Here is a 25,724-nt window from a genome sequence, read left to right on the forward strand (position 1 = left end):
TTGACAGGTTCCCAACGAATTCATCATCACAATGAGAAAAGGGAAGAAAGTCGATCACATGAGATTTTCTTCAGATCATCGGACAGACATAATATCAGAGGCTCTAGTGTATAGACATAGTTTTGCAGAACCTGTATCAGACAATTTGGTAAGTATCTAGATTATCTTGTGTAATAGACACTTGAGTAATGATATGAAAATGATGCACAGTTATTGGCTTTACATTGTTTGTAATCTTTCATACTTTTGAAAAGTTTTGATTCATTAAGTATACAGTCGCAGTCATATGACTAATGCAAGTTAGCTGTTTTGCTGCTTGTTTGAAATTTGTGTGAAAATGCATTGAAAGCCAAAAAGTCAAAGTATGTATGAACAGATTTGCCAGTTCTCACAAGTCAGTTTGTCTGATGAAATAGAATGGTTTGTTTTTCATGTGTGCAATTGCTTTCATAGGTTGGGGTCATCCAGATTACAAACTTTTTTGTTACTAAAGCTGTTAATTTGCTCAAGCTCCCGTAGGGAAGTAGCGCCATCAGTACACCTCATGCGGTGCACTGTAGGCATTACTTAAGGTTCTTTACAGCATGCCTTTAGCCTGCAACCCATTTCGTTCCTTTTACTGTACCTCCTTTCATTTTCTCTTTCTTCCATCTTACTTTCCACCCACTACTAAAAATTGATTGATAGTGCAACTGCAGAAGGTTTTCCTCCTGTTAAACCTTTCAGACTTTTTCCTGTAAATTTCCTTTTCAGTGCTGAATTATCTCATAGGTCCCAGTGCTTGGCCTTTGGCCTAAGTTTTATATTCTATATTGAATACTCTCAAGCAAAATAGTCAATAATGACACCTCTCCTACAAAGTTGAGACCTCATTTTTGCCTGCTTTACCAAATCACTTCACAGTCCATTCCCAATGGAAACCACATAGCACTGAGTGCTCATCATATGTGTGCTGTCATCCTACTCAGTCCAGTAATAAGACAACTGATCTTGGCTGGTGAATTTTTTGCCGTTGAGTCATCATTACAAATTTCATTGTATGCATTAAGTGTTCAAAAGCTTGGAGTGTCTGTGAATGTTAATAAATCTTATTTTTATGATACCCTGTACATCTTAATTTCATATATTGTATATTTGTCAACAGCGTGCTAATGCACAGAAAGTTCACTGGACAGAGGCCAAGCAGTCAGTGGTACTGGAAGTGACTCCCTGCTCTGTGGATCAGCTAGATCCAACTACTGGAACCCCTCTAACCTCCTACATGTTCAAAGACATAGAAGCCTTAGTTCCTATATCAGACCTTCCAGGTGGTATTTGTATTCAGGTAAGCATTTTTTGCTTTTATAAAATAAATGGGGTGATGTGAAAGACATATCCAAGCTCCCTTTCAGCATTATGCCGTCTACATAGTAAGCCTTTGTAATTACCATCTGACTCCAAGTTTTGCAAAAGCTGTAATCTTTAATGAACAAAATCTTCCAGATGTAGTGTCATTGTCATACCATGATTCACGTCTGTATAGCAATGAAGAAATGACTAGACTAATGCATAATATTACTTTAAAATGGCTAATCCGTAATATTACTTTAAAATGTGAATTTCACTCTCTTCGAATTCTAAATTTGATGTAGCTTGCCTATTTTTATATTTTAGAAGGCAGTTTATATACTGAATTTATACTTTTATATACTAGAAAAGATAACTTCTACTTTACTCAGTATTAATTTGCTGTTTTTGTAGTTTTTTCTCCTTTCCAAAATTTTTATAGGACATTAATTTACTGAATTACTTTACAATTTTAAAAGTAGTTACTTACATAAAACAACTTTGAGTTAATCACTTAGAATTTTGATGAAGATTAGTCATCCCTGGAAAAATTGAATTGTGATATCAAAAACAGCACAAAATGTGCAGAATGACTATAGATCAGTGGTTCTCAAACTGGGGGTAATGAAGCCATTTCAGGGGGGTGGTTAGCAAGGCACTTTCTAAAAGTAATAGTTCTTTGGAGTAAAATTCAGTAAATTTATAAATAATAATAAATTAATTAATAAATAGATAAATTAATTAATAATACAGAAATAAATAGATTAATTTTTATCATAATTATTCAAGTTATACCCCAACATTCATTTCCTTCAATCCCGAAAGAAATAAGAATGCTATGAAGAGTCTTTGCGATATAAGTGAGTGAAACATCAGGAGGAGTTAATTTCGTCGATTGCTGCTCCCTCTCCACTGTCTTTGTTATTTTATAATTTCCCATAACTGAAGAGGAATGGTGTAGGGGTAATGGTGATCTCTCACACCACTACCAGGGGTAACGGTACCAAAAAATTTGAGAACCACTGCTGTAGATTCACGGGCACAGTGTTGATACAAACAGGCCAAATCATAGAATGTTAGAAGGGGAACATCTACAGTCCTACTCTTCATTTAAGGGTGACTGATGTCTTACCAAAAACTAGGCATTGCTTAAGGTTCTTTGCAGTGTGCACGTGGCCTCCAGCTGCAACCCCTTTCATTCCTTTTACTGTACCTCCTTTCATATTCTCTTTCTTCCATCTTACTTTCCTCAACCCTCTCCTAACAATTGATTCATAGTGCAACTGCGAGGTTTTCCTCCTGTTACTCCTTTCAAACCTTTCCACTGTCAATTTCTGTTTCAGCACTGATTGACCTCATTGGTCCCAGTGCTTGGCCTGTGGCCTAAGTTCCAGATTCAATTCATCTGAAAACCTTCAACGTATATTTTCATCATTTTACAGCAAGAAATGTTGATCAATTTCAGAGTGGTGGGTTTGGTAGGCTTCACATATTTTCTACTGACCGTCGAGATGAAATACTGAAGAAAGTTGAGGATAATGCTAAGAAGTACATAGGGATTACTATACCAGCAAAGAAAGTTTGCATCACGTTGGAGAAGGCATTAGATAGTAGACTGGGAAAATATAGGTAAGTACAGTTTTTTTAGCTCCTGTAATTTGATGCTTTATGTTGCAAGCTCTTCATGTTCCAGTCGATATTCTGTTAATCATTTAGAAATTTTGGTATTTTATTGCACCTCCCACCTCTCCTGCCAGTAATGTGTGGTTGTGAATTTTTGATCCTCTAACTGAAGATATTTGGCTCCTCTATATGTCACTATGAGTCTAGATGTTGAAAGAAGCTTGATTGATAGATCGTCAAGTTTACAGTGATTGAAAAAGCACGTTCACCTCTCGAGTTCCTTGTATTTTTTTAATTCATATACGAATGGTATCTGAACTTCTTGGTGTAGTATTGAAAGGTATTCACAATGAAAATAAAACATTAAGAAAAATTTTTACAAAATTATTTGAAATTCTGTTTTATTCTAATAAATGACATTTACTGTTAGAGCTTATGAATTTGTTCAAGCTTAAAAGTACTGTTTGAAATTAGTACTAGGTAGTGTGCTATATAGAGAGTATAGTCAACTTGATAATAACAAGTTGAAATCATAAGAATGGTAGTTTTCACTGACAAACAACGGCTCCATAACGAATACATGTTAAAAACATTTTAATTCATTGTAAAAGTAAAATATCAAAATACTAAATGAAAGTTATACAAGCAGTCCCCGGTTTATGGCGGGTGTTCTGTTCCCGGTGGTGTGTCGTAACCTAAAAAACACTGTAAACCAGAACATCATAATAGTAATGGGAATAAATGGTGCTTACGGCACCTTACGCCGCCTTAAGCCCCATAAAACCAGGTTACGGCACCGTAGAACTGGGCACAATGCCATAAAACTACTTACAGCACCATAAAATCAGGTTAATGGCACCGTGAGCCAAGCGCCATAAAGCGGGAACAACGTAACCCGAGACTGCCGTAACCCGGGGACTGCCTGTACTCTATTGAAATCTGTTGTAAGTATGCTAACAGAAAAACATTGTACCTTATCCCTTAATGCAAAAAATGGTTCAATTACTGTACCTGTACAGTAAAGGATTTATAGCCAACACAGCATACATATTAAAATCATCTAAACATGATTGTAATGCCATAATGCTATAGACGTGTTAAAATGATAAATATATGCTTAAAAGAAAGGTACTGTACTTCCTATATTGAAGGAAATAGTTGAGACCTTGATTTTTTTTTTCTTGATTTTAAGATTTTTCATGTTTTTATTTCCAGTGGTGATGAGCACATCACGTCCTTGTGTGAATTCCCTGTGCATAAAGTTACCCACAGACACAATGACCCAGTGAGAAGAACGCTGTGCATAAGTGAGACTTGTTTGATTGAACGTGATCCCAACTCCTACTCGATAGTGACCCTAAAACCCCTCTCAGATGTTTTTGCACTCGTTAGAAATCAGGAGAACCCTCAGAAGCTCACTGTCGAGTACGTCCGCGGAGGCAGTAGGGTCTATATGTCGTCTGACAGGTACGTGCCGATTTTTCTCTTGAAGTGCAACGTCAAAAAAATTTTTTTCCCCGTCAGTGCACCTCTCGCGGTGCACTGAAGGCACTACTTGAGGTTCTTTGCAGCGTCCCTTCCATGGCCTCTCCTCTGTTCGTATCCTCTTTCTTCCTTCATGCTACCCACCCTCTCCTAACAGTTGTTTCATAGTGCAACTGCTTTGAGGTTTTCCTCCTGTTACACCTTTCAAACCTTTTTACTCTCAATTTCCATTCCAAAATAATGGTTTTTGTGTTACAACTAAAGTCGACCCCTGGTGTTTGCGGGGGATGCATACCACAACACCTGCTAATAGCTAAAATCCGCAAATACTTGACACCCCCCTAAAAATGCTTATTACTATATCTTGATAGTTCAAACACCAATAAACCCTCTAAAAATCCTTATACCAGAGTATTTTAATAGTTTTATCACAAAAAGTGCATTTACTCATGAAAATTATATAAAAATACAGTAATTGGTGAATATTTCTCTCTGGAAAATACTGCGAATAGGCAAATTTTCCCCGAATAATGTGTATATACGTTACACAGAAAATCCACGATTAGGTGAAGTCGGAAATCCGGAGCCATGAATAAGTTGGGGTCCACTGTATGTTGGAATGCACTGTGATGTGCTTGTTGCAGTTTTTATTTTTTGTTTTTACTGACTAATAATCTCTCATTTTTCTTGTGTGAAAGTGTTCTTACTTGGTCAGAGTATTATTGTAACTTCCTTCTGCACTTTGTAAGAAATGGGTAATAGTATAATAGCACAACTTATTCCTTTGTGTCGCCCTGCAATTCAGATGTCAATATTTGAACATCTGTTTGAAGAGCATGGTAGTAATGATCAGTTGTTAAAGGGATTTAGTATATAATACTGCATTAGAAAGCTAGAAGACAGTTATTTGCCAAAATCTTTAGATTTCCTACTTTTTATTATACCCAGACATAATGACTTCACAGTAATTGGAAAGGATAAAGTAACTTGAATGTTTCAAAATGTTGTACAGTACTATTCACAGTTCCAGATTCACGGCTTCACCTATCCGCGGATTTTTCTGTGGAACATATATCCACATTATTCGCAGGAAATTCGCCTATTCTCAGTATTTTTCATAGAGAAATATTCACTAATTACTGTATTTTCATATCATTTTCGTGACTGCACTTTTTGTGATAAAACTATTAAAGTATTCAGGTATAGCATTTTAAGAGAGTTTTTTGGTGTTTTGAACTATCAAAATAGACAGTTATAAGCATTTTTAGAGGGGTTTTAAGTATTCGCAGATTTTAGCTAGTCTTGGGGGTAGTGGTATGCATCCCCTGCGAATACCGGGGGCCGACTGTAAATAGCTAGTTGCCACAGATGAATTCATTACTAGTGAAAGTTCAAATACTCTTTTTTTCAAATTTAGATGAGGAATATAACTTTCATATTTGAGTTTATCTGCCAATTTATTAAGAAGCCAAGTTGAAATCCATTTCGAAGCAATTTAATTACTTTATAAGCAAGTTGACAGTTAAATCTAAAGTCCATTTCGTCCATACAGACATGCCTGAAAGTGCCCAGTGCTTGGCTTCATAGCCAAATTTTCATGACTGATTCAGTCTATCTATTACAACTGCATATGTTTTAATTAAGACTTTGAAAATATTGTTGCTTCTCCAGGACACGAATCCTTTGGCTTTGTTTGTCTTTTTATTACTAATATAGGTATTGTTGGGCCTAAACTTATTCAGAAAATGTCTGTTTTTATTGAACTGATTGGGCAAATTGTGCTTTTGAATTACGGTAGATGTTGGAGAGAACTTTTGTGAAGATAAAATGTACATCGTATATTGTGCCTTGCATGGTATATTACAGGGTCTTGGCAGTCATCTTGAGCCCAGCTACACTTACTCTTCATCTGTTCCTTCTTTTCTTGTGTGTATCTGTCCAACTTCAACTTTCAATGACTCCAGTTTCACTTCTGTCATTTATAAGCAAATCCTTCAATTTTTGGTATGAGTCTAGAAGGATTTAGTTGATGAGGCATAGTACTTCAGCATGACATTAGCAGTGAAGCATCAGTGAGCTGGACGCTTTAGGGGCCTGGCCATATTTGTCTATATTGCTGCAGAACTGAAAGTATTCTTGGTTTGGTGTTTTGATGTGTGATGTCACAAACATTTCCTTGTGTCATGTATTACATTGTCTCTACCATTTTACTTTGTATGATTATGAATGACTGAGTATTCATTGTGTATGATGATAGCCCTCATCCAGAGTAAAATAGTGAATGCTGACTTGTTAAAGAATTCGTAGACATAATTTATTATATGCAATTCCCTTCACCAGAGATTCGTTGCTGGCATCGCTCATTGACGGGGTTCGTGCGTCGGGCAACTTGGACGTTCATGTGCGCATGACTCTCACTCCACGGGGCAAGCGATTAGGGCCTTTAGAAGTGCCTGTTGATGAAGAAGTGGAATCCATGCATCTCAAATTCCTTCAGCAGCCGCCGCCTGGCTGGAGCTTCTCTGAGACAGTCGACAGGTTCAATGCAAACGTCTCCTACTCAGGGTTACTACATGCAGTTACGGGAGAGGTACGTTACTCCCTTACTCTTCTGTTGGAAATGTCTCTCCATATTCTAGAGGTTTTTAGGTTCATTTTATAGTACATATATTTTCATTCCTTTTCCCTTCTTAATATTGTTTGTAAATGTTTGTACGTTTTACAGTAGTGTTTTAAAGCTAGTGCTTTTGGACAGGGACTGTTTGCGGAAAACAAAGAAAGATTGATCACGGGAGGATTGGGCGCTCTAGTGTTACGAGAAGGAGACCAAACAACGTTGCCGCCTGAGGAAGTCGAAGCACAGTTCCATGCTCTGCGGCGATTAGTTGCTTCCAAGGCAGGATTTGCTTGTCTCACATCTTTATCAGGGTACAGAGTACACCATCTTGTTTGTGTTTGTTTCGTATTTTGTTGTGCATTGTAATAATAACCAAGTGATAGAGCAGTCAGTATAATTGTGATGCAGGCAGTTCCTAGTTATCGGCTGTCCTGGTTATCAGTGGTCTGGTTTTATGGCGCTTGTTTAGCGACGATAATAACTGGATTTTCGGCAATAACTGGATTTTTATCGCCGATATGCACCAATATCGTGCTTATCAGTGCCAATAACCAAAGATCGGTGCCGATAATTGCCAAAAATTATCGAAAATCATCAATTTCTGGTTATCGGCGATTTTCGGTTATCGTCACGCCACCAGGAACAGAACCCCTGCCAATAACTGGGGACTGCCTGTACTGGGAATATTAGTTGTTACCAGATCTGCAAGAGGCATCAATTACTTCTTGATGTTATTTCCTTTCATTTTTTGCTGCAGTTTCAGGGAAAAAATCGGCGTGAAAGTTGTCAAAGCACTGCAAAGAAATGATGACGGCATTAACCACGCTGCTCTTGATATGCTCTGTGCCCTTATGCAGCCAATGCATGATTATCCAGACCTGAAGCAAGAGCAGCTCAACAAAGCATCACTTCTTGCGTCCCCGAAATTTCAGGAGAAATTGTTAGAGAACTGGGTCAGCCATGTTGTGAGTATGCCGACGATTGATTGATTGTCTGAGGCAGTTAAGCCTGAGAATGTTATACATTCGTTTTTGAGATTGATAAATGAGCAGCAGAGTTGCTGCATCAAAGTAAATACTGTAATCTTGTTGAGAACTTCATGGTATAATTCTATGAATTGAAAATTCCATGTGCAGTATGTCTTTCCACTCTCGCATTGTCAAAAGTGCCTGATTCAAATACTTCATTTCCAGACCCATGGAACTGGTGCCTTAGTGGTGTTAGCCATGTTAGATTTCTTGACGTTTGCCCTATGTGCACCCTATAGTGAAACAACAGATGGCGCTCATTTTGATCGCCTTTTGGAAATGGTGGCTGAGAATGGCAGATCCCTCTACAGATTATTCCAGCACCCATCACTCGCTATTGTAAAGGTAAGTTTACTTGGTCGAACACTGCCCGAACTGTGGCTTAATAAGCTGCACACTGTAGTTGGTAGTATGGGTTCTTTGTAAGTTGCCTTCTGCTTCCAGCTGAGTTGGTTTTTGCCTTTTACTTTTCATCTTTTACATTATTTTCTTTTTACTTCTTTAACTTCACCTTACTCCATTTAACCCTCATCCTAGTACTCTGTGTCTCGTTAATCTACTAGCTAACAATAATTATACATGGTTGAGAAAAGATAAGGCATTAGCATTTCAAAGCGCAGATTGTATTGAAAAAGCCTTCCAGAAGATAAGTTAGAAAATGGCATGTTACCAACAGATGTTTTATAGTTCGTGTACAAATCTTTCTCCAGTGTAAGATGTACTTTTCTTCTTCAAGCTATCTTTGTTTGTCAGGGAGAAAATTTACAGGAATTCTGTTAAAATTATTGTGAAGATTCAAGTAATCTTCATTTATGAGAAACCTGTCAGAAAACCTAGCTCAGGGGGACATCCAGTTTTTCATAATCGTTGAAATACCATGCCGGTCCACTGGTATAAATCGCTGAAATACCATGCTGGTCTGCTGGTATAGTGGCTAGTGTCATGGCATGCCACTCAGATGTCGCGGGTTCATGTCTCCTCCAGGGCGATGAAAAATCACTGGTTCTGCTGCAGTGTGGGGTCAGTGGTGGGAGGTTGAAACCAACATTCTTTGGAAGCTTGAAATTCAAGTTAATGGCCCCTGTGTGCTTGTTCCATGTGAATAGGTTTTGTCTACTGTAAAATAATAATAATAGTAATTAAAAAGTATTATTTATTGAATCTGCACTGACATTGACATTGTGAAAATATTGACTGTTTATGTATTTTTCTGATTTGCAGGGTGCTGGCTTAGTGATGAAAGCTGTCATTGAAGAAGGAGAAGGTGATATTCCGGAACGCATGCAACTTCTAGCCCTGACAGAGGGAGCGCTGCCAAGACACCTTTACACAGCCCTCTACACTCAGACATCTGATGGTAGGCTTCTTACGCATCGCCAGCTTTCTCGTCATTTAGTTTCTCTGTGGGCAGCAGAAAATCAATCAGCAATAGATCTCTTAGGAAGAACAGTAGTAAGTATGGCTTTATTATAATTTTGTTTTACATGATACTTCCTATTAGCAAGTAGTTTTGCGTTGAAAGCAAGTTTTATTTGTTGGGAATTTTGCACTTAGTCTAAGCATATTGAAGTCTTGTCATAATTGAGTTTTGACACAAAATACATTTCGTTCTACAAACCCATCACTCATATGTATGGCCCTGTTAGTGACCTATAAATATCCCTATGCTCTACAGTCTCGCCAACAGAAACAGTCGAACAGGGGTTACCCGACCAACAGTTAGAAGAATCCACTTTTTACCAGTTTTCTGTTGTTGTTTTTACACTCTCCACTGCTTTACCACTTAGTAGGACTGATGAGGAATAGGGAATAATATCTGAAAGTCTCTCCTTTTGGTTTTTAACTTTGCACACAAATATTTTTAACACTATTTTGGTTCTTAAATCTCGATATTATAGCCTCGTTACAGGGTCGTCTTGTTTCATAGAGAAGATAAGTAGTATGATGCACATGTCACCTAGACCCTTGGGTAGTCTGAAAATAAGCCTGGGTATTATAAAAATTTATGCAAGTTTTACGCCTTTCAGATGCACTCATATTGTCATTGTGACAAGGTATGAGTAAGGACACGTAGAGCTGTTGCCAAGCTGCATAGCTTGGAACTTTGACCTTCCTTGCTTCAACAGAACAAAGGTTTATTCTTAAACCTTGATACACCAAACATGGCGGTATGCAAAGTCGTTTTTCGTGATGCATCACTGCACCGAAGACATTTCCCACCTGTAGGAGTCTGTTGCACAGACTTGTTCAACTTGTTCCTTGTTCGCCAAAACCTGAGATTTGTAGAGCTCATGGGAAATGACCATCTCCTTTGTCTCACCCATTTCAGTTCCATAAACCTCATCCTGCTGTCTAGTGTCTGGAATCTTGGGGTTTTAACTGTAAATTCTGAAGTTTACTGGCTGCAACAAGAATGGACCTTCTCTCCAAATAGAGAAGTCAGTAGCCATGTCTGATATTTATCATCACCCAGGACTACTGAAAGCATCCTGGTTTTAGTTTATCTAGAAACTAAAGTTTGTTCACTACAACTCAGTAAATTGTATGTTAACCTTCCATGCAGTGAAATTCCAGTCACAACAAGAACTAATGCTGTTTGAGATTGTGAGACCCCATTGCACCTACTAAACCTGCATTTGATGCTCCACTTAGTTCATTCTTCTGAGCAACTCTGAGTAAACATTGCCACTTAATTACTCTCTCAGGATTACACCACTTGTGCTTTTTCACCAGTGTCCTATGATCTTTCATTATTCATTGCATTCTCTTCCTTTCTTGTTTGTGTTATTTTTTTATTTGGGTTGAATGTGATTAACCTTTTATCCATTTAGTACGTTTATATACGTAACACACCAAATCTGCCTAAGCCGTTTAGTACGTATGTATATGGAGAGCAGACGTTTTGACCCTGGTGTTTAGTACGTATACAGTACAACTGATTTTTCCTGCATTCTTTTCAAGGTTAATCTACTACAACATGTTTTCTTGAGGTTCCAGGACATCCTCTTGACCATATCCAAACAAAAACACTTCCTCCCGAACCCCTTTTTATCCTGATTTGCCTGATTTCCTATATCTAATGCAGGAATTCGCCAATCACTGCTACATCGCTAGTGTAATGAGATACCATGCAGCGTGGCTGGTTTGTTTTTGTACACAGAATTTTGGACTTTCGACGCAGGGGGTAGAGGCTATAATCCTATCTAATCCAGCTCAGCCGTGTGTTACTATCATCCAGGTGCGCGCTCTCTCTCTCTCTCTCTCTCTCTCTCCTCTCTCTCTCTCTCATTAGTATGAGAGTATGTCTTTGTACTCAATAAATAGGGGTTTATGTTTTGGGCTTTATCCTTTTGTAGTAAGGCCATCAACACGGTTATAGCCAGTATAGATGTAATGCACACTGTACTGAAAAATAAGGACATATAAGGCAGTGGTTTACAGTTGAAAAGCTTGAAACTTGTTAAGAATCCTTTGTTCTCATTCGTATTTGTGATACTTAACAGGATTGCAGGCAATCTCGTACCATCTGGTTATTGTAGTATTGTATTTTGTTAGTATGCAGATTCCTGGGTAAGGCAATGAATTCTTATCTTTTAGAATTTTGTATCAGTTGTTATTGTCATTTCGGAAGACTGAAGTATCTGCAAGAATGCAAAACTGAGAAAAATGGTGTATACTCCCTTGCCTTACTACTGATTTTACAGATACTGAAAATGGGACCTCCTGAATAATCGTGGAAAGCATGGAGGAATCATTCTGAAACTATAGTGACTTGTGCATTAGTGTTTCACAAGCCCGATAGATGGCATATCTCGGTTTTGAAAATTTTGCAGATACTGCGGCCTTCCATTTTAGGGCAGTATGCAGGTGGTAATAAAGCACTGCACATACTTTTCGTTAATGACGTAGTACGCTATACTCTTATTTATACGGTGTTTCTCTGAACTCTTTAGCCTCCAGGGTTATTAACATTTCTGGAAAGCAAGGAAACCGTGCCGCTCGATGACATCGACAGGCTTAATTTACGGGATAACATCAAAATGGCAGAAGAAAACGAAGAAAAGAACAGAAAGAATCAGGTCCTCGAGAGTCTCGACAGAGCTTACAAGACATCCGTGAAGAAAGTCGAAAGTCTCGTAGAAAAGCACATGGACGTAAGTGTTTCGAAATGTTTTCACCCACTTATCAAGTGAGAATGCACATTATGCCTCTATTGCTTCTTTTTGTTGTAGATGTGTTTGCCTGAATGCTGTAAATACTTTCGAGGAAGTTTCTTCGTAACAGGCATGCATTCTGTTATCAAGAGCATGATTGGTTTTGAAATTATTGACATGTCATTGGTACCATTCTTTTTTTGTTGTTGTTGAAGGGCCTCCAGGCAGTGTGCATGAAAGGATATTAAGTGAGGTTTGGACGTAAATGTTTATCCTTTTTCCTCTCCATTCACTTGGTATTGATAAGTACTCTTAAATGCTAAGTATGGAACTGAGTGATTAAATGGTTTATGTGGAAATGAGTAACTACTTCTCAGTGTAAGGAGTCAGGATCATTGTATTTGTCTATGTTCCCATTCATTTGTCCCGTAAGTCGTTAAGTTTGCTGTTTTGTTTTGAATTGTAACTCATCCAGGCTTTCTCTTATTAAGTATGGAATTTGCATTTTGCAAAAAAATCTATGAATTTACTTGTGATTGTTTTTATACAAATACATACCCTTGCTTTACATGAAGTGCCATTGTGTACTGTATTCCAAAGCAACTACTTTGGATTATAGTAGCTGGGGTGAGGTGTCATTCTTTGCTGGTTTAAGATGGCAGTTGTGTTGCTGCTAGTTTCCAAATTATGTACTCCCCATTTTATTTCTGTCCTGTAGTTTTTTTTATTGATTGCCGGTCCTCTTTTTACAGTTTAATTATAATGGAAGATAACCTTGTTTGCTGTTGGTTCAGTGATATTATTTATTAGGTTAATGTAAGTGCAGTTTTTTTATTTTCTTTATTAGGTGGTCTCTGAAGTAACAACAGTACAGTGCTATCCTACATTCAGTCGAGAGAGTCAGTGCTTTACGGTTTTGGGGGGAGGGACCTGTCACGACAGGAGAAAGAATGGTGGCTATTGGGAGGATACAAACATCCTGTTATTCATTGTTTTTAGATGTTGGGAACCAGAATTTTGAGAAACCTGACGAGGGTGCCATCATGGGATAGAAAACTTGGTAGTTCTCAGACTGGCCTGCAGGGAATTAGGAAATAGTGTAGGTTTTTTGACATGGTTAGTTTTCTAATAAGCCAATTACAAGTATTTTTCCTACGCACTTTGTTCTGGAAAATTCACTGGTGTGATTATATCAACAGGCAAAAACATGCTCAGAACTGCTTGCTGGGCTACTTAGTCATGGTTGACTGAGGAAACAAAAAATTATAGTGAATTTTAAGCTGCGCTTGCCATTCCAACAAGCAACAAGTAAAAATACACCAAAGTTTCTTCGTCACAGTCAAGTTTTCTGCACAGCTGCAACAGCGTATAATCAAGGCCACTGGAAATAGATCTATCTTTCGGTGGTCTTAGTATAATGCTGTATGAGCCGCAGCCCATGAGACTTTAACCATGGGCCGTTGGTGGCCTGTCCTGTATCGTTGCCAGACACTTTTTCTGTCCACCCTCAGATCTTAAAAACTACTGAGGCTAGAGGGCTGCAAATTGGTATGTTGATCATCCACCCTCCAGTCATCAAACATACAAAATTGCAGCCCTCTAGCCTAAGTTTTTATTTGATATAAGGTTAAAGTTAGCCATGATCGTGCATCTGGCAATGCTTTAGGACAGGCCACCACCGGGCCGTGGCTGAAAGCTTCATGGATCGCGGCTCATACAGCATTATACACTGTACAGAAAACTTGATTGCACCAAAGCAACTTTGATGCATTTTGTACTTGTTTTATAGTACTGTATGTGACCTTTCATTTTATTAGAAAAGAAATCAATTCTGTTATACTGTGAACGTAATGCATGGCACCGATTTTAATCTAGTGAACACTTTGAATCCCCTGAATATGAATATGAATGCACTTTATTATTAGTTTTGAAGTAGTGTAACAGCTTTCAAAGATTTGTAAGAATAAAGCTGAGTGCATTGCCAGTGTTATACCCAAATTTCTGTGCATTATAATCCCCTTATAATGAAAAGCAATGTGGTATTTGAAGTAAAATTTCCATAGTTTTAAGGTCTTTCATGAACCTTAGAATTATGGAAACTGTTTCTAATACAGGCAGTGCCTGGGTTACGGCAGTCTCAGTTTATGGTGTTCCGACTCTACAGTGCGTGGCTCACGGTGCTGTAATCAGTTTTGCAGCGCCGTACCTGGGTTTACAGTGCCGCACGCTCCAAATTTTTACCATCTTGCGGTTTGGAACCATATTTCTTTTTTGGATTGGCGTCATAACCCCAGAACATGCGTTGTAACCCAGGAAATAATTTTTGATGAATATATTTGAAGAGCTTCATAAGCTTGGAACATCTTAAGCCGAGCCCATCGTAACCCGGGGACTGCCTGTATTATGATGTTCCGGTTTACAGCGTTTTTCGAATTACGGCGTCCCATCTGAACGGAATTCCCACCATAAACAGGTGACTGCCCTGTAGTGCGTTTTCATTAGATGGGAATTCTAATATAAAGAAATTTGGGAGCATCACTGGCAATACACAGCTTTATTCTTACAAATTTTTATAAACTATCACTTCAAACCTGATAATCAACTGCATTCATATCACATGACCTCGTTCCATGTAGGAAATGGTTTGTATAATCAAAATTCTTTAACACCTTTTGTTGACATCTGGGTACAGAGAGTCCACATCTAGACTTGATGAAATCGTTCCTTGCGTTCAGGTTTTGTAGCTGGTTAGTTTTTCGTACACGTAAACGGGGCTCTGACAATGCAGCATTTACTGAGATTCTCCATTTGTGTGGTACGATACAAAAGTTTGATTTTATTCTGTTTGTAATAACTTTGGCCCATGGATTTGATTATGTCTCTTCTAGATCGTAATCTGTTTCCTTCATATTTATTTTTGATAACTAACATAATTGTCTCATGCCCATTTGTAGCCTTCACCTTCAGTATTTTTCACATAGGTTTGTTGATTTTTAGTACGCAAAGTGAATCAGAAGATTTTGTATTTACTCTTTCAATTTTGTGCATGTATGTTTGCTGTACATATCAGTTGACTGCTACACACATTGTATACATGTATTACTGTAGCACTAGAGATTTTTCATTCATTATGTTTTACATATTGCAGGTACTATTAGAAATACATCATCAGATGTCACTTTATGATGTCATACATTTTAATATCTTTCAAGTTTAGCCTTGAGAATTCTTTTTACAGGCAGTCGGTTTGACGGTTCCGAACGTTCTTTCGGCGCTTTTCAAATATATTCATCAGAAATTATTTCCTGGCTTACGACGCATGTTCGGGGTTAGCGTCACGCCGATCCGACGGAAGAAATATGGTCAAAATGGCAGAATAATCATAATTTGAAGGTTTTTTGATGTAAAACTCAATAATAATGCAGTTTACATCGTTTTCAATGCACCCAGAGCATTAAAAGTAAGGTTTTCTTATGATTTTTGACGATTTTCGACGATGTTCGGCTGACTGACGATTTTTCCAGTTACTAGAAGAACGGAACCCGTCGTAAACCGGGGACCGCCTGTACTAGGTAAGCCTAAGGTATGTCAGGATCTTCAGATGTGCATTTTGGGAAGATGTTTAACTTTTATTGACGGGGGTTATCCTGACACCAGTTATCAGGATCTTTGATGGTAACACTGGGTGCTAAAGGGGTATACCGTGAGCTGACGTGAATGCACAAAACATTGCTATGTCTTGCCAGAGATCATCACAGAATTTAAACTGTCTTATTGATTTATTTTCATTACTACCATTGATGTGTATGTTGGTACTGTTGTTTATGGGATCGTTATTGCTACAGTTTTTCATTAGTTGAACTAAATCATTAGCTTTAAAAAAAAGTTGTTCTGACATGAATATGAACCTACACTTTCATATGCGGGAGTACTCGCGCTTACCATGCTCCGGATGTATCTGAATTATCTCAAAAAGTAAAACATTAAACGGATGGGCCTACCCGTCGTCCACAACCTGAGTTGGCCTTACTTTTCCATTGTGCTCTCAGCCCCGTCTGCTTGTGCACTCAGCGAGTTTCTCTTGTTTTTACTGTGCGTCGTCTTTGTGTCTGTAGGGTGTGTGTGTGCTTTTGACTGTGTCACGTGTTCATGGCCTCCTTCAGTTTGACAGCAGCATCTTGCCCTTCTCATGCCTTACTTCCTTCAGTAGCCCTTTGCTTTAAATTTGTGCAGTGTATACTGTACTTGTTTTTGTGCTGAAGGGAGGCATTTCAGTACTTTTGGCTTTGTTGATCCAGCCATATGGATGACCTCCTTAGTGTGTCATAGTGCATTGTTTAGTGCCCACATTTGTTTCTTTGCCCCCTTCTGTGTGTTTTTGAGGGCTACAATGGAGGTCTTGAAACCCAATTTCTGTCGTTGTGTGGATAAGGGCAAGCCCTTTAGTAGATTATGTCCTTGATTGTGGTTGACCCATGTGTATTTTTTTTGTGTCGGGGACGAGAGTGCACAAGAGAGGCCATGTGTGAGGAATGTGTGAGGTGGCTTACCACAATAATATCCCTTCAAGAAGAGAGGCTGTAAGAAGGGAGTCCCTGTAAGGAACTGACTCTTAGCCCTTCTCCATGCCCCCCAGTGTCATAATGAAAGGAGGCTAGACATCCTTCGGGAAAGTTCGAGAATCCAGTATGGACACCCACATGACTTTCCCATGGGTGTTCCTATCCTCCCAACTTCTCCTTCAGTTTCAACATGCAGTGGGGAGAAGGAAAGTAGTCTAGGGGTATGAAGTGGTCGAAGCCCCTTGCAGATCCCCACCCCAACCCTGCCAAGTCCCAGAATATTGAGTGAGAGACAGATACTCTTTGGTGCTTGAGAGTTGGGGAGCAGGAGAGGAGAGAGTTTCCTCGCTAACAGAAAGGAGACCAAAATGAGATGTTCTGCTCTCGATATCAATGCTGCCTGGATGGGGGCCAATCTCCCCTTCAACGGTTGCTCAGCTGCAGTAGATAACAACTAACAGGAACAATGTCAATAAAGGGATCCCTCCCTCCTCCAGGAGGAGAGATCAGACAAGACCAGTGGGAATGGGGGACGCTGTGAATTTAACATGTGAATGCCTTTGTGTAAGGGATATGAAACCTGCTGGTTAATGAGGTATCCTTGAGGCAATTAGACAGAGTTTTTCCTTGACATGCATTGATACCCTTGGGTTAGCGATATCACCCCACCCCATACCTGTAAGTCAATGACTACTTTGAGGAAATCCAGCTAGAATCTTCTTAGATATGGATAGGTAATTTTTGTGTTTAGAAGCATCAAATTCTTCAGTTAATGGGACACCTTTACAAGAAATTCAACAGGAATTTTTCATGATAGATATTAAATTTTTTTTTTTTGGGAGCTTTTGTCAAGAACAGAACAGCAGATGTGCCGTTTTCCTTGGGTTGGCTAATACTGTTCTTTTTTTCTGGGTCTGCAAGGTTTAATGACTTGGACAAAGGAGACCCTCATTGGTGTTCCTCCCCAGAAAAGGCATTTCCATCAAACAAGAGGATCGCCAACCTGATGTAGGCATCAGAGCTTTTCCTCTCCTCGACCCAGCAACCAGTGAAACAGTAGCAGATCTTGGTTGGGCACGTTGTCTTCATGGAAAATTAGTCCCCAGGGGGAGATGCCACATGAGATCCCTCCAGTGCCAGCAGACTCTTTGTGTCCCAGTGGCTAAGGATGACACTGATGGCTACAAGTGGCCCCAGGCAGAGTGGTGCGCAGACCTATTCCACCTGATAGTGAACATGCCAAGGGAGCTTCCCTCTCACCACATTATTGAGGCAAGAACATAACAGGCGGTACCTCACTCTGACTTCATGGTTGGAGACTATCAAACACCTCCTCAGAAAGAAGAGTTTTTCAGAGAAACCTCTAAGTACCATTCCCAGCCACCTGAGATTGTCGTCATCAGAATGGTGTTATGGGAAAGGTCTTTCTCCATTCAAGATCTCAGTGAAGGATGTGGCGGACTTTCTCATCTTCCTACGCCAGGAGAAGGCCCTTTCAGTGGCTGCGATCTAGGAGTACAGAGCATAGACCTCTCTGCTTCCAGGGACCTGGGTCAGACAGTTTGAAAAGAAGTGTGTCCCATGAGAATTAAAGCCCCCTGAGAGGGACATAACCAAGGTCCTTTCCAGCCTGAGACAGATGCTATATGAGCCCCTCAAAAAGGCATCGAACTGAGACGTAACCCTCAAGATGGTGTTCCTGCTGGCCCTGGCCTCAACCAAGAGGGTTGGTGGACTTCATGCCCTCTCATACATCGCCTCACACACCCTTGGGCGGTTGTCTCTCACCTTAACATTCGTCCCAGAATTCATGGGGAAGATCCAGAACTCCTCATCCCCTAACTTGAAATTTAAAGATTTTTTCTCTCCCCCCTCTGAAGGACTTTGTACTGGGGACAAAGATGAGATGCTACTGTGCTCAGTGAGATCCCTGAGAACTTATCTCAAGTGTCTGGCCCCCACAGGACAGCCTGTATGAGACTGTTCATCAGCACAGGCTGTGAAGAAAGGGTGATCTTAAAGAATACCATCTCCTGGCTGAGGGAAGTAATCATCAGGGCATACCAGACCAGGCAAGACAAGACCCTCCCCTGGGCAGAATAAGGGCAATGTGACATCAGGGGTATTGGAATATGATAGCATTTAAGAAGAACCACTCGGTCCTTCAGGTTCTGAGAGCAGGGTTCTGGAAGAAACAATCAACCTTCACTTCCTTCTGTCTGAAGGACCTGGCACATGAGTCCTTCACCTTGGGTCTAGTATTTGCAGCCCAACAGGTGATATAGGAGCATCGAGCCCTTTGGAAGCTCCACCCAGGAAGGGGAAGGAGGACCTCAGGATTGTCACTTGGGATTGGTGAGTACTTGGATGACATGTTTTGACGACCTGCATGGTTGCAACCTGATGGTCAGTAGAGTAGAGGGTGAGGTCCTTTTTGGGGGGTGAATAGATGTGGCTGACCTTATTTTGGTACCCCACAGGGACACACCCTCCTGACGACCTTATGAAGGATCGGCCTCCTGCCTCCAAGTGAGGCTCCATAATGAAAGCGTAGTTTGTGTTGAAACAAATTCCAAATTTGCATAGTTTTACCCTCCTCATACCATCCCGCGTAGTCACAATCTTTTTTTTCCCCATCTATGGAGTAGAGTGTAGCTGTGGACAGGCTGGTGTACACAATGGAAGAGTAAGGCCAACTCAGGTTGTGGGTGACAGTAGGCCTACTCATCAGTGTTTTGCTTTTCTGAGGTGATTCAGCGACTGCCAAAATCCACTAAGCATAGGTTCAAATGTTAGGAAAACTACAAATTACTTTAGAATTTGGTATTTCTTTATCAGTTTTTTCCAGCATTATTGAAAAGAGCAACTTCTTTACTATCCTAGATTTCACTTGTAGAACCCGGTTCTAAAACTGTAAGTGAGCAGTGCCATAACTTCTACATTATTCCATTTCACAGTGTTAGGTTCAATTTCCATTGTTTGGTAGTACATTCAGGTGTGCTTTCCTTTTCTTTTTAATCAGTTTTCTTGGTTTTTAAATGGTGTGTTGATAAACCCAAGCAGAGGCCAAATCTTTACAGCATAGTATCAGGAAAACGCTGCCGTCTTTATGTGGTATCAATCCTCTATCTGTTATATTGCTATCATCTTGCAGATCATTCATTACTTTCTTTCTCCAGTTGGTATGGAAGTCCTGGAGGGCTGCTTTCTTTTCTTGGTGTATGAGTTCCATCATATTAGCTAATTTACTTAGGGGATTTTTGTGAATGCTTTCATGCATGAGCTCTATTCTGTACAGTTGATTGCTGTAACTATTATATCTTTGCTGCTTGTATCTTCATATAATGTGGTTTGATTGCATAGGATTTATGTTTTTGAATGTTCTCATGCATTTTTAATCTTGCTCAGGAACTCATCTCAATAAAAAAGAAATGTAAGAGGTCGTGTTTCTGAGCATAACCTAATTTTCATGTGCAAAAACTCACATCCTGAAATAAGTTATACCTAAATGGAAGTATCTGTTGATAGTGGTATGTGGAATAGGTAAAGCAGTCAGAGACAGTAATTTGACTTGTCAGTAGAATACAGTAGATGGAAAAGCCTGGGGGTATGTAGCTTAGATAGTAATTTCAGATGGAGAGTAGGAGTACCTTCAAGTTTTTGCTGAGGTTTGGGAATTCCACAAACAGTAGTTATAAAGTACTTTGAGCCACAGTTTGATGGCTAAACATAAGATTAAAATTAAGATGAGCAAAACAAAGCTTTTTATGGTTAGAATGGAAATGAAGAAAGGGTGCAGTTGGGAAACAGGCTTTGTAAGTACGTACAGTATTTTGTGACGGAGGTCTTTTCCATCCCTACAGTGATGTGCCTCGTAAGAGCCTTCAAGAAGTATCCCAAAATTTTCTTGCCTGTTTGGCTTGTATGTTTTTGTGTTATTCCCAGAAGTGTACATTATGAAGTCAACTTCAAAAACACCCTCCTTTAGAGTCAGGGAAATAGTTGTGGGGCTTGGACTTTGTTTTTTTTTTTTTTTTTTTTTTAACACAGCTGTACTTTTCCGAAACCAAGGTTAGTTCTGATGAGATGATCACCACCTCCATCACTATTTTGAGCACAATTAAGTTTCTAGGTCATGTTTTAATGCTAGCATCTGGAAATGCTATTTTTTTTTATCCTCTACCTTAAGAATGACACCCTTCATGATGGTTCTGTAGGGTCAGCATTACAGAGTCCCTTAGCATAGTAATAGAGACTAGGGAAGAATGATACATTTGATACAGGTAATTGGGTATTAACCTTGGAACAGAAATTCCCTGGAAAGTACACCTAAGTACCTTTTGGTAATTTTCTTCTAGAATTGAGCCTTGGGACCTGTTTAAAGCTCTTTTTGAACATTAGTGAATACAGCCATAATAAAAACATGCTTGGCATGGTTACTTGAGAACACATTCCAAATCTTTTGTGCATTAAGAAATTTGAACTTCCATAAACTGTATTTGGTTGATATTTTGCAATCTCCTCCTCTTATGTAAGTTTTTTGGCACTTATGAAGGATCTCTTTGACTGTACTGATTGATATAAGAGACCAAATAAAAAAATATTGTGTTGGTTCCATACATGTTTCCTTACATGTTATGTATGATATTTTGATTTTCAGCACTGCCCTAAAATGGAAAACTGCAGTATCTGCAAAATTTTCAAAAATTAGATATGCCACTTATTGGGCCCGTGAAACACTAATACGCAAGTTACTGCAGTTTCAGAATGATCCTTCAATGCTTTCCATGAGTATTTAGGGGGTCCCATTTGCAGTATCTGCAAAATCAGTAGTAAGGCAAAGGAGTATTTACCATTTTTCTCAGTTTTGTATTGTACATACTGCAATCTTCCATTTTAGGGCAGAGCAGTTGTGCGTTGCTCAAAAAAGTAAAAAAGTGAATTAAGCTGACAAGTGAGGGAGGATGTTTCCAATTTCTAGATAGTTTCACCCTTCAGGTGTGCTGCTGAATTTTACTGGCAAGAAAGTATGGTGACGCAGTTCCCGATTTGCGGCTCCACCTATTTGCAGATTTTTCTGCGGAACGTATACTATACACATTATTCGAGGAAAATTCGCCCATTTGTGGTATTTTTCACAGAGAAATACAGTATTCACTAGTTACTATATTTTCATATCATTTTCATGACTAAATGCACATTTTGTGATAACACTATTAAAATACTCAGGTATAAGTATTTTTAGAGGGTTTTTTGGTGTTTGAACTATCAAAACAGGCAGTTATAAGAGTTTGTAGAGGGGTGTCAAGCATTCGCGGACTTTAGCTATTCGTAGGGCCGTTGTGGTATGCATCCCCCGCAAATACTGGGGGTCGATTATACTGTATTTTGAATTCTATAGTAGTTTACTCACCAAATTTGGTGAAAGAAGGCATTTGTAAAGCAGTGGTGTTTATCTATGGAAATAATAAAAAATTTCAAAATTGAGACAGTTTTTAGGGAGTCTCCTAAGATTAAGTATTCACATCTTCCTCAAATTATTGTTTTGTCCTCCTGATCTTTGTGGATTAAAATAGAGAGGAAAAGGTGAAAAGGCTAATTTGATAAGGTATAAGATATTAATACAATCTTGATTCATTCTGATTCTGCTCGTTTAACTTGTGGATTATGTTCGGGCTAACTGAGGACATAACGAAAATTTAGATGATAAGTTTTCCCATTAAAAAGCTGATTATGGAGACCACGAAATATATAAAATTTTAATTTTAATTGGTTATGGCATGCAGATGTACAGTAAACCCCTGGATTCGCTTTCTCACAATTTGCGGATTTCTCAGTGGAACTTATATACATATTATTCACAGAAAATTTGCCCATTTGCAGTATTTTTCATTGAGAAATATTCACTAATTAATGTATTTTCATATCATTTTCATGACTAAATGCACCTTTTTGTGATGAAACTATTTAAATACTCAGGTTTAAGCATTTTTAGAATTTTTTTTGTGTTTGAACTATCAAAATAGGCAGTTCTAAGTATTTTTAGAGGGGTTTTAAGTATTTGCGGATTTTAGCTATTCGCGGGTGGTTGGGGTCGACTGTACATTACTGCACTGTACTTTTATGATGTTAAGAGATATAAGCAATGATTCAGCCTCAGCAAAATATTAGAGGATCACTTACTTGGGAAATTGTATTGGGAGAAGAGGTTAGAAACAGAGCATTTGAGAAAATGTAGATTGTATAACATAATGAAATAAAAAATCTCATTTGATTTTTAAATAATGCATGTCCAATTTATATGCTACTTGGTCAGTGTCCAGTTTTTGTGAGCTTTTCTCTCTTTTTGTATTTTATGTGGATATGTGTGTGTGTCTTGTGTAAGCCAGATTCTCCTACTTTGATTGTACAGAAAATTGAAGCTGTGGAAAGGCATTTACAGTCAGGGGCCAAGCAAATGGAAGCTTACTACGAGGCTTACCTGGAGAAGCATGTTGATGTAAGTAGTTTCTTTGTTATTGTGGGAAAGTTTGGTTACTATTTAAGAGGTATTTGGAGATTGAGCTTGGGGAAGTTACAGGGCTGTCTGGTGCATTTGAAGTTTACCCCATAGCGGGGTATGGCCATCAGGCATTGCTTAAGGTTCTTTGCAGCGTGTCTTCGGCCCCTAGCTGCAACCCCTTTTGTTCCTTTTACTGTACCTCCTTTCAGATTCTCTTTCTTCCATCTTACTTTCCTCAACCCCCTCCTAACAACTGACTCATAATGCAACTGCTTTGAGGTCTTCCTCCTGTTACACCTTTCAAACCTTTACTGTCATTTGTGTTTCAGTGCTGAATGCCCTCATGGGTCCCAGTGCTTTGCCTTTGGCCCCAATTCTGTATTCAGTTCAGTTTGCTTGAAGTTTAGTGATAGCAAAGTTTCATTCTTTGTTTTAACCTAGTGATATTTTGCAGTTTTTGACGGCATCCATTTTATTGAGTGATTGTTAGAAAATTCTGTCAGTAAAGACTTTTACTATATTTCTTTTGCTTGTGACTAAATAATTATTTACATTGTTTTTTTTTTTAATTGGTATCTACCATGTATTCTTTCCTATATCTCTTCTTCTTTTTGTTTTTATTTTATGCTAACTCATAAAAAATTCTTCTGAGTGAATGTTGAAGTATGTTTTATTTTTATGGAGTGTCTTCAGAAATTTTAAACATTTCTCTTTAGGTTTAAAATGTTTTGGGGCTGTTAACTATTTTATTTGGTAGCATGATTTGAAGTTAATTAACACGGAAATTCTTCCTATGTTCCTTACATGATGCATTCAAGTAATTGCAAATTCTGACATAACTAATTCATCCTTTTAAAGTACTGACTTGGCCATTGCTCCATCTGGAATACAGTTCATTTATGGGGACTCATTATTAACTTGTGCTGCCAGATTTTTCCTCTTCATTTCCAGAGCTTAAAGATTCTTCATTTTACTTTTCTTTGTATTTTGTTATTCCAGCATCTCTCTCTCTCTCTCTCTCTCTCTCTCTCTCTCTCTCTCTCTCTCTCTCTCTCTCTCTCTCTCTCTCTCTCATGGATATTAAAAGAATTTGGTTTTGGTCTGCTTAAAGGTTCTTCATTTTATTTTTGCTCTATCTTATGATTCCAACATATTCTCTCTCTCTCTCTCTCTCTCTCTCTCTCTCTCTCTCTCTCTCTCTCTCTCTCTCTCTCTCTCTCTCTCTCTCTCTCTCTCTCTCTCTCATATGGATATCAAAAGAATTTGGTTGTGGGCTACTTAAACTGATACATTTTTCATGGCTTACTACTACTGTGTCTTTGCAACCTGACCCTTAGTCAGGTTAAAGTTTAAAATGAGCTCTTCCAACATCTCATTTGATAATTTGCTCTGGTGGATATTTTATGGATGGGTGCCCTGCCTGATTCCAACCCTCCCTTTTTACCTGGGCTCAGGAAAGATGAAAAGCTTTATTATTTCTAAAAATGGCAGCGTAGCAATCAACACCAAACTTGGGAGCTGATTCTTTCCCCGAGGCAGATTTCTCCTGCATACACCGTGTATGAACAAATGAGCCTTTCAATTGAGAAACGTGCCAAGCGCCATCCTGGGCCAAAGTATTTTTAATTTAATTTATTATATTTTAAAAATGGCACTTGGCATGTTTCTCGACTGAAAAGCTCAAATGACAAATTTTTAATTCAAATATATTTTTTATAACTAACGAACCTGCAGTCTTGACATTTAACACCCACGTCTAGCCACCCCTCTGTCACTTTACCCTGGGTTGGAAGAATAACCGAGGCGTCATGAGATCAAGCTTGGATCGGTGGTGTCACCCACCTTGTTTGTGACATGAAAAATACAAATTAATTAAACATTTGTCATTTTGGTGTAAACGTAATTCTGCAATGCTCCAGACCAAATTCCTAAAGTCATCTGAGTTTTTTTCTTTCCATTTCCTCTTAAAAGCCAAGCCAAAGGAAAAACCTACATAGCACCTCCTAACCTTCCTCTTTCTCTTGTTAACAAACATAGCACACCAGAAGAAGCAAAACTTATTCCTATTAAGGTTTTTTATAGCTAAATATCGTGAATATTAACCCTTTTGGGATGGATGTAGGTTAGTCTTTTTGTACTGTATCCCACTCAAGTACAAACTTCCCAGTACCACTATTTTCTTGGAATTAAGTTTGTTTAATGTTGCTTTGTTTTTCGGCGTTGTTTCTGCATAATCTCAATACAGTAATAAGTAATAATGTAGTAATGTCTCACGAAACTTGAGCTTATCAGATTTCGTTCTTATCAGCTACATCCGAGTCCGACAGAAGAATACAAATTTTAATTTGTGTTTAACTGAAAAATCCAGTAAATGCCCTAGACTTGAGTATGCCGAAGCAGTTAATTTCAACCTATAATTGTTGGCCC

The 25,724-nt window shown here is 38.7% G+C and overlaps 1 protein-coding gene across 2 annotated transcripts in view; it reads left to right on the top strand.

Annotated features, from left to right (window-relative positions):
- The window catches only part of Rme-8 (receptor mediated endocytosis 8), a 113,074-nt gene that overhangs the window by 13,439 nt on the left and 73,911 nt on the right, over window positions 1–25,724 (top strand). The window contains exons 4-14 of one of the 2 annotated variants that reach the window (XM_067133196.1): window positions 8–148; window positions 1,145–1,324; window positions 2,792–2,955; window positions 4,165–4,416; window positions 6,775–7,024; window positions 7,190–7,362; window positions 7,809–8,016; window positions 8,245–8,424; window positions 9,301–9,531; window positions 12,033–12,233; window positions 23,208–23,294. In XM_067133196.1, coding sequence (XP_066989297.1) covers window positions 8–148; window positions 1,145–1,324; window positions 2,792–2,955; window positions 4,165–4,416; window positions 6,775–7,024; window positions 7,190–7,362; window positions 7,809–8,016; window positions 8,245–8,424; window positions 9,301–9,531; window positions 12,033–12,233; window positions 23,208–23,294 — 2,067 coding nt within the window. The remainder of the gene's footprint in view (window positions 1–7; window positions 149–1,144; window positions 1,325–2,791; window positions 2,956–4,164; window positions 4,417–6,774; window positions 7,025–7,189; window positions 7,363–7,808; window positions 8,017–8,244; window positions 8,425–9,300; window positions 9,532–12,032; window positions 12,234–23,207; window positions 23,295–25,724) is intronic. The other variant, XM_067133197.1, reaches the window with a different exon arrangement.

This window comes from Macrobrachium rosenbergii, chromosome 33 (assembly GCF_040412425.1).
Source record: "Macrobrachium rosenbergii isolate ZJJX-2024 chromosome 33, ASM4041242v1, whole genome shotgun sequence".
Lineage (NCBI taxonomy): Eukaryota > Metazoa > Arthropoda > Malacostraca > Decapoda > Palaemonidae > Macrobrachium > Macrobrachium rosenbergii.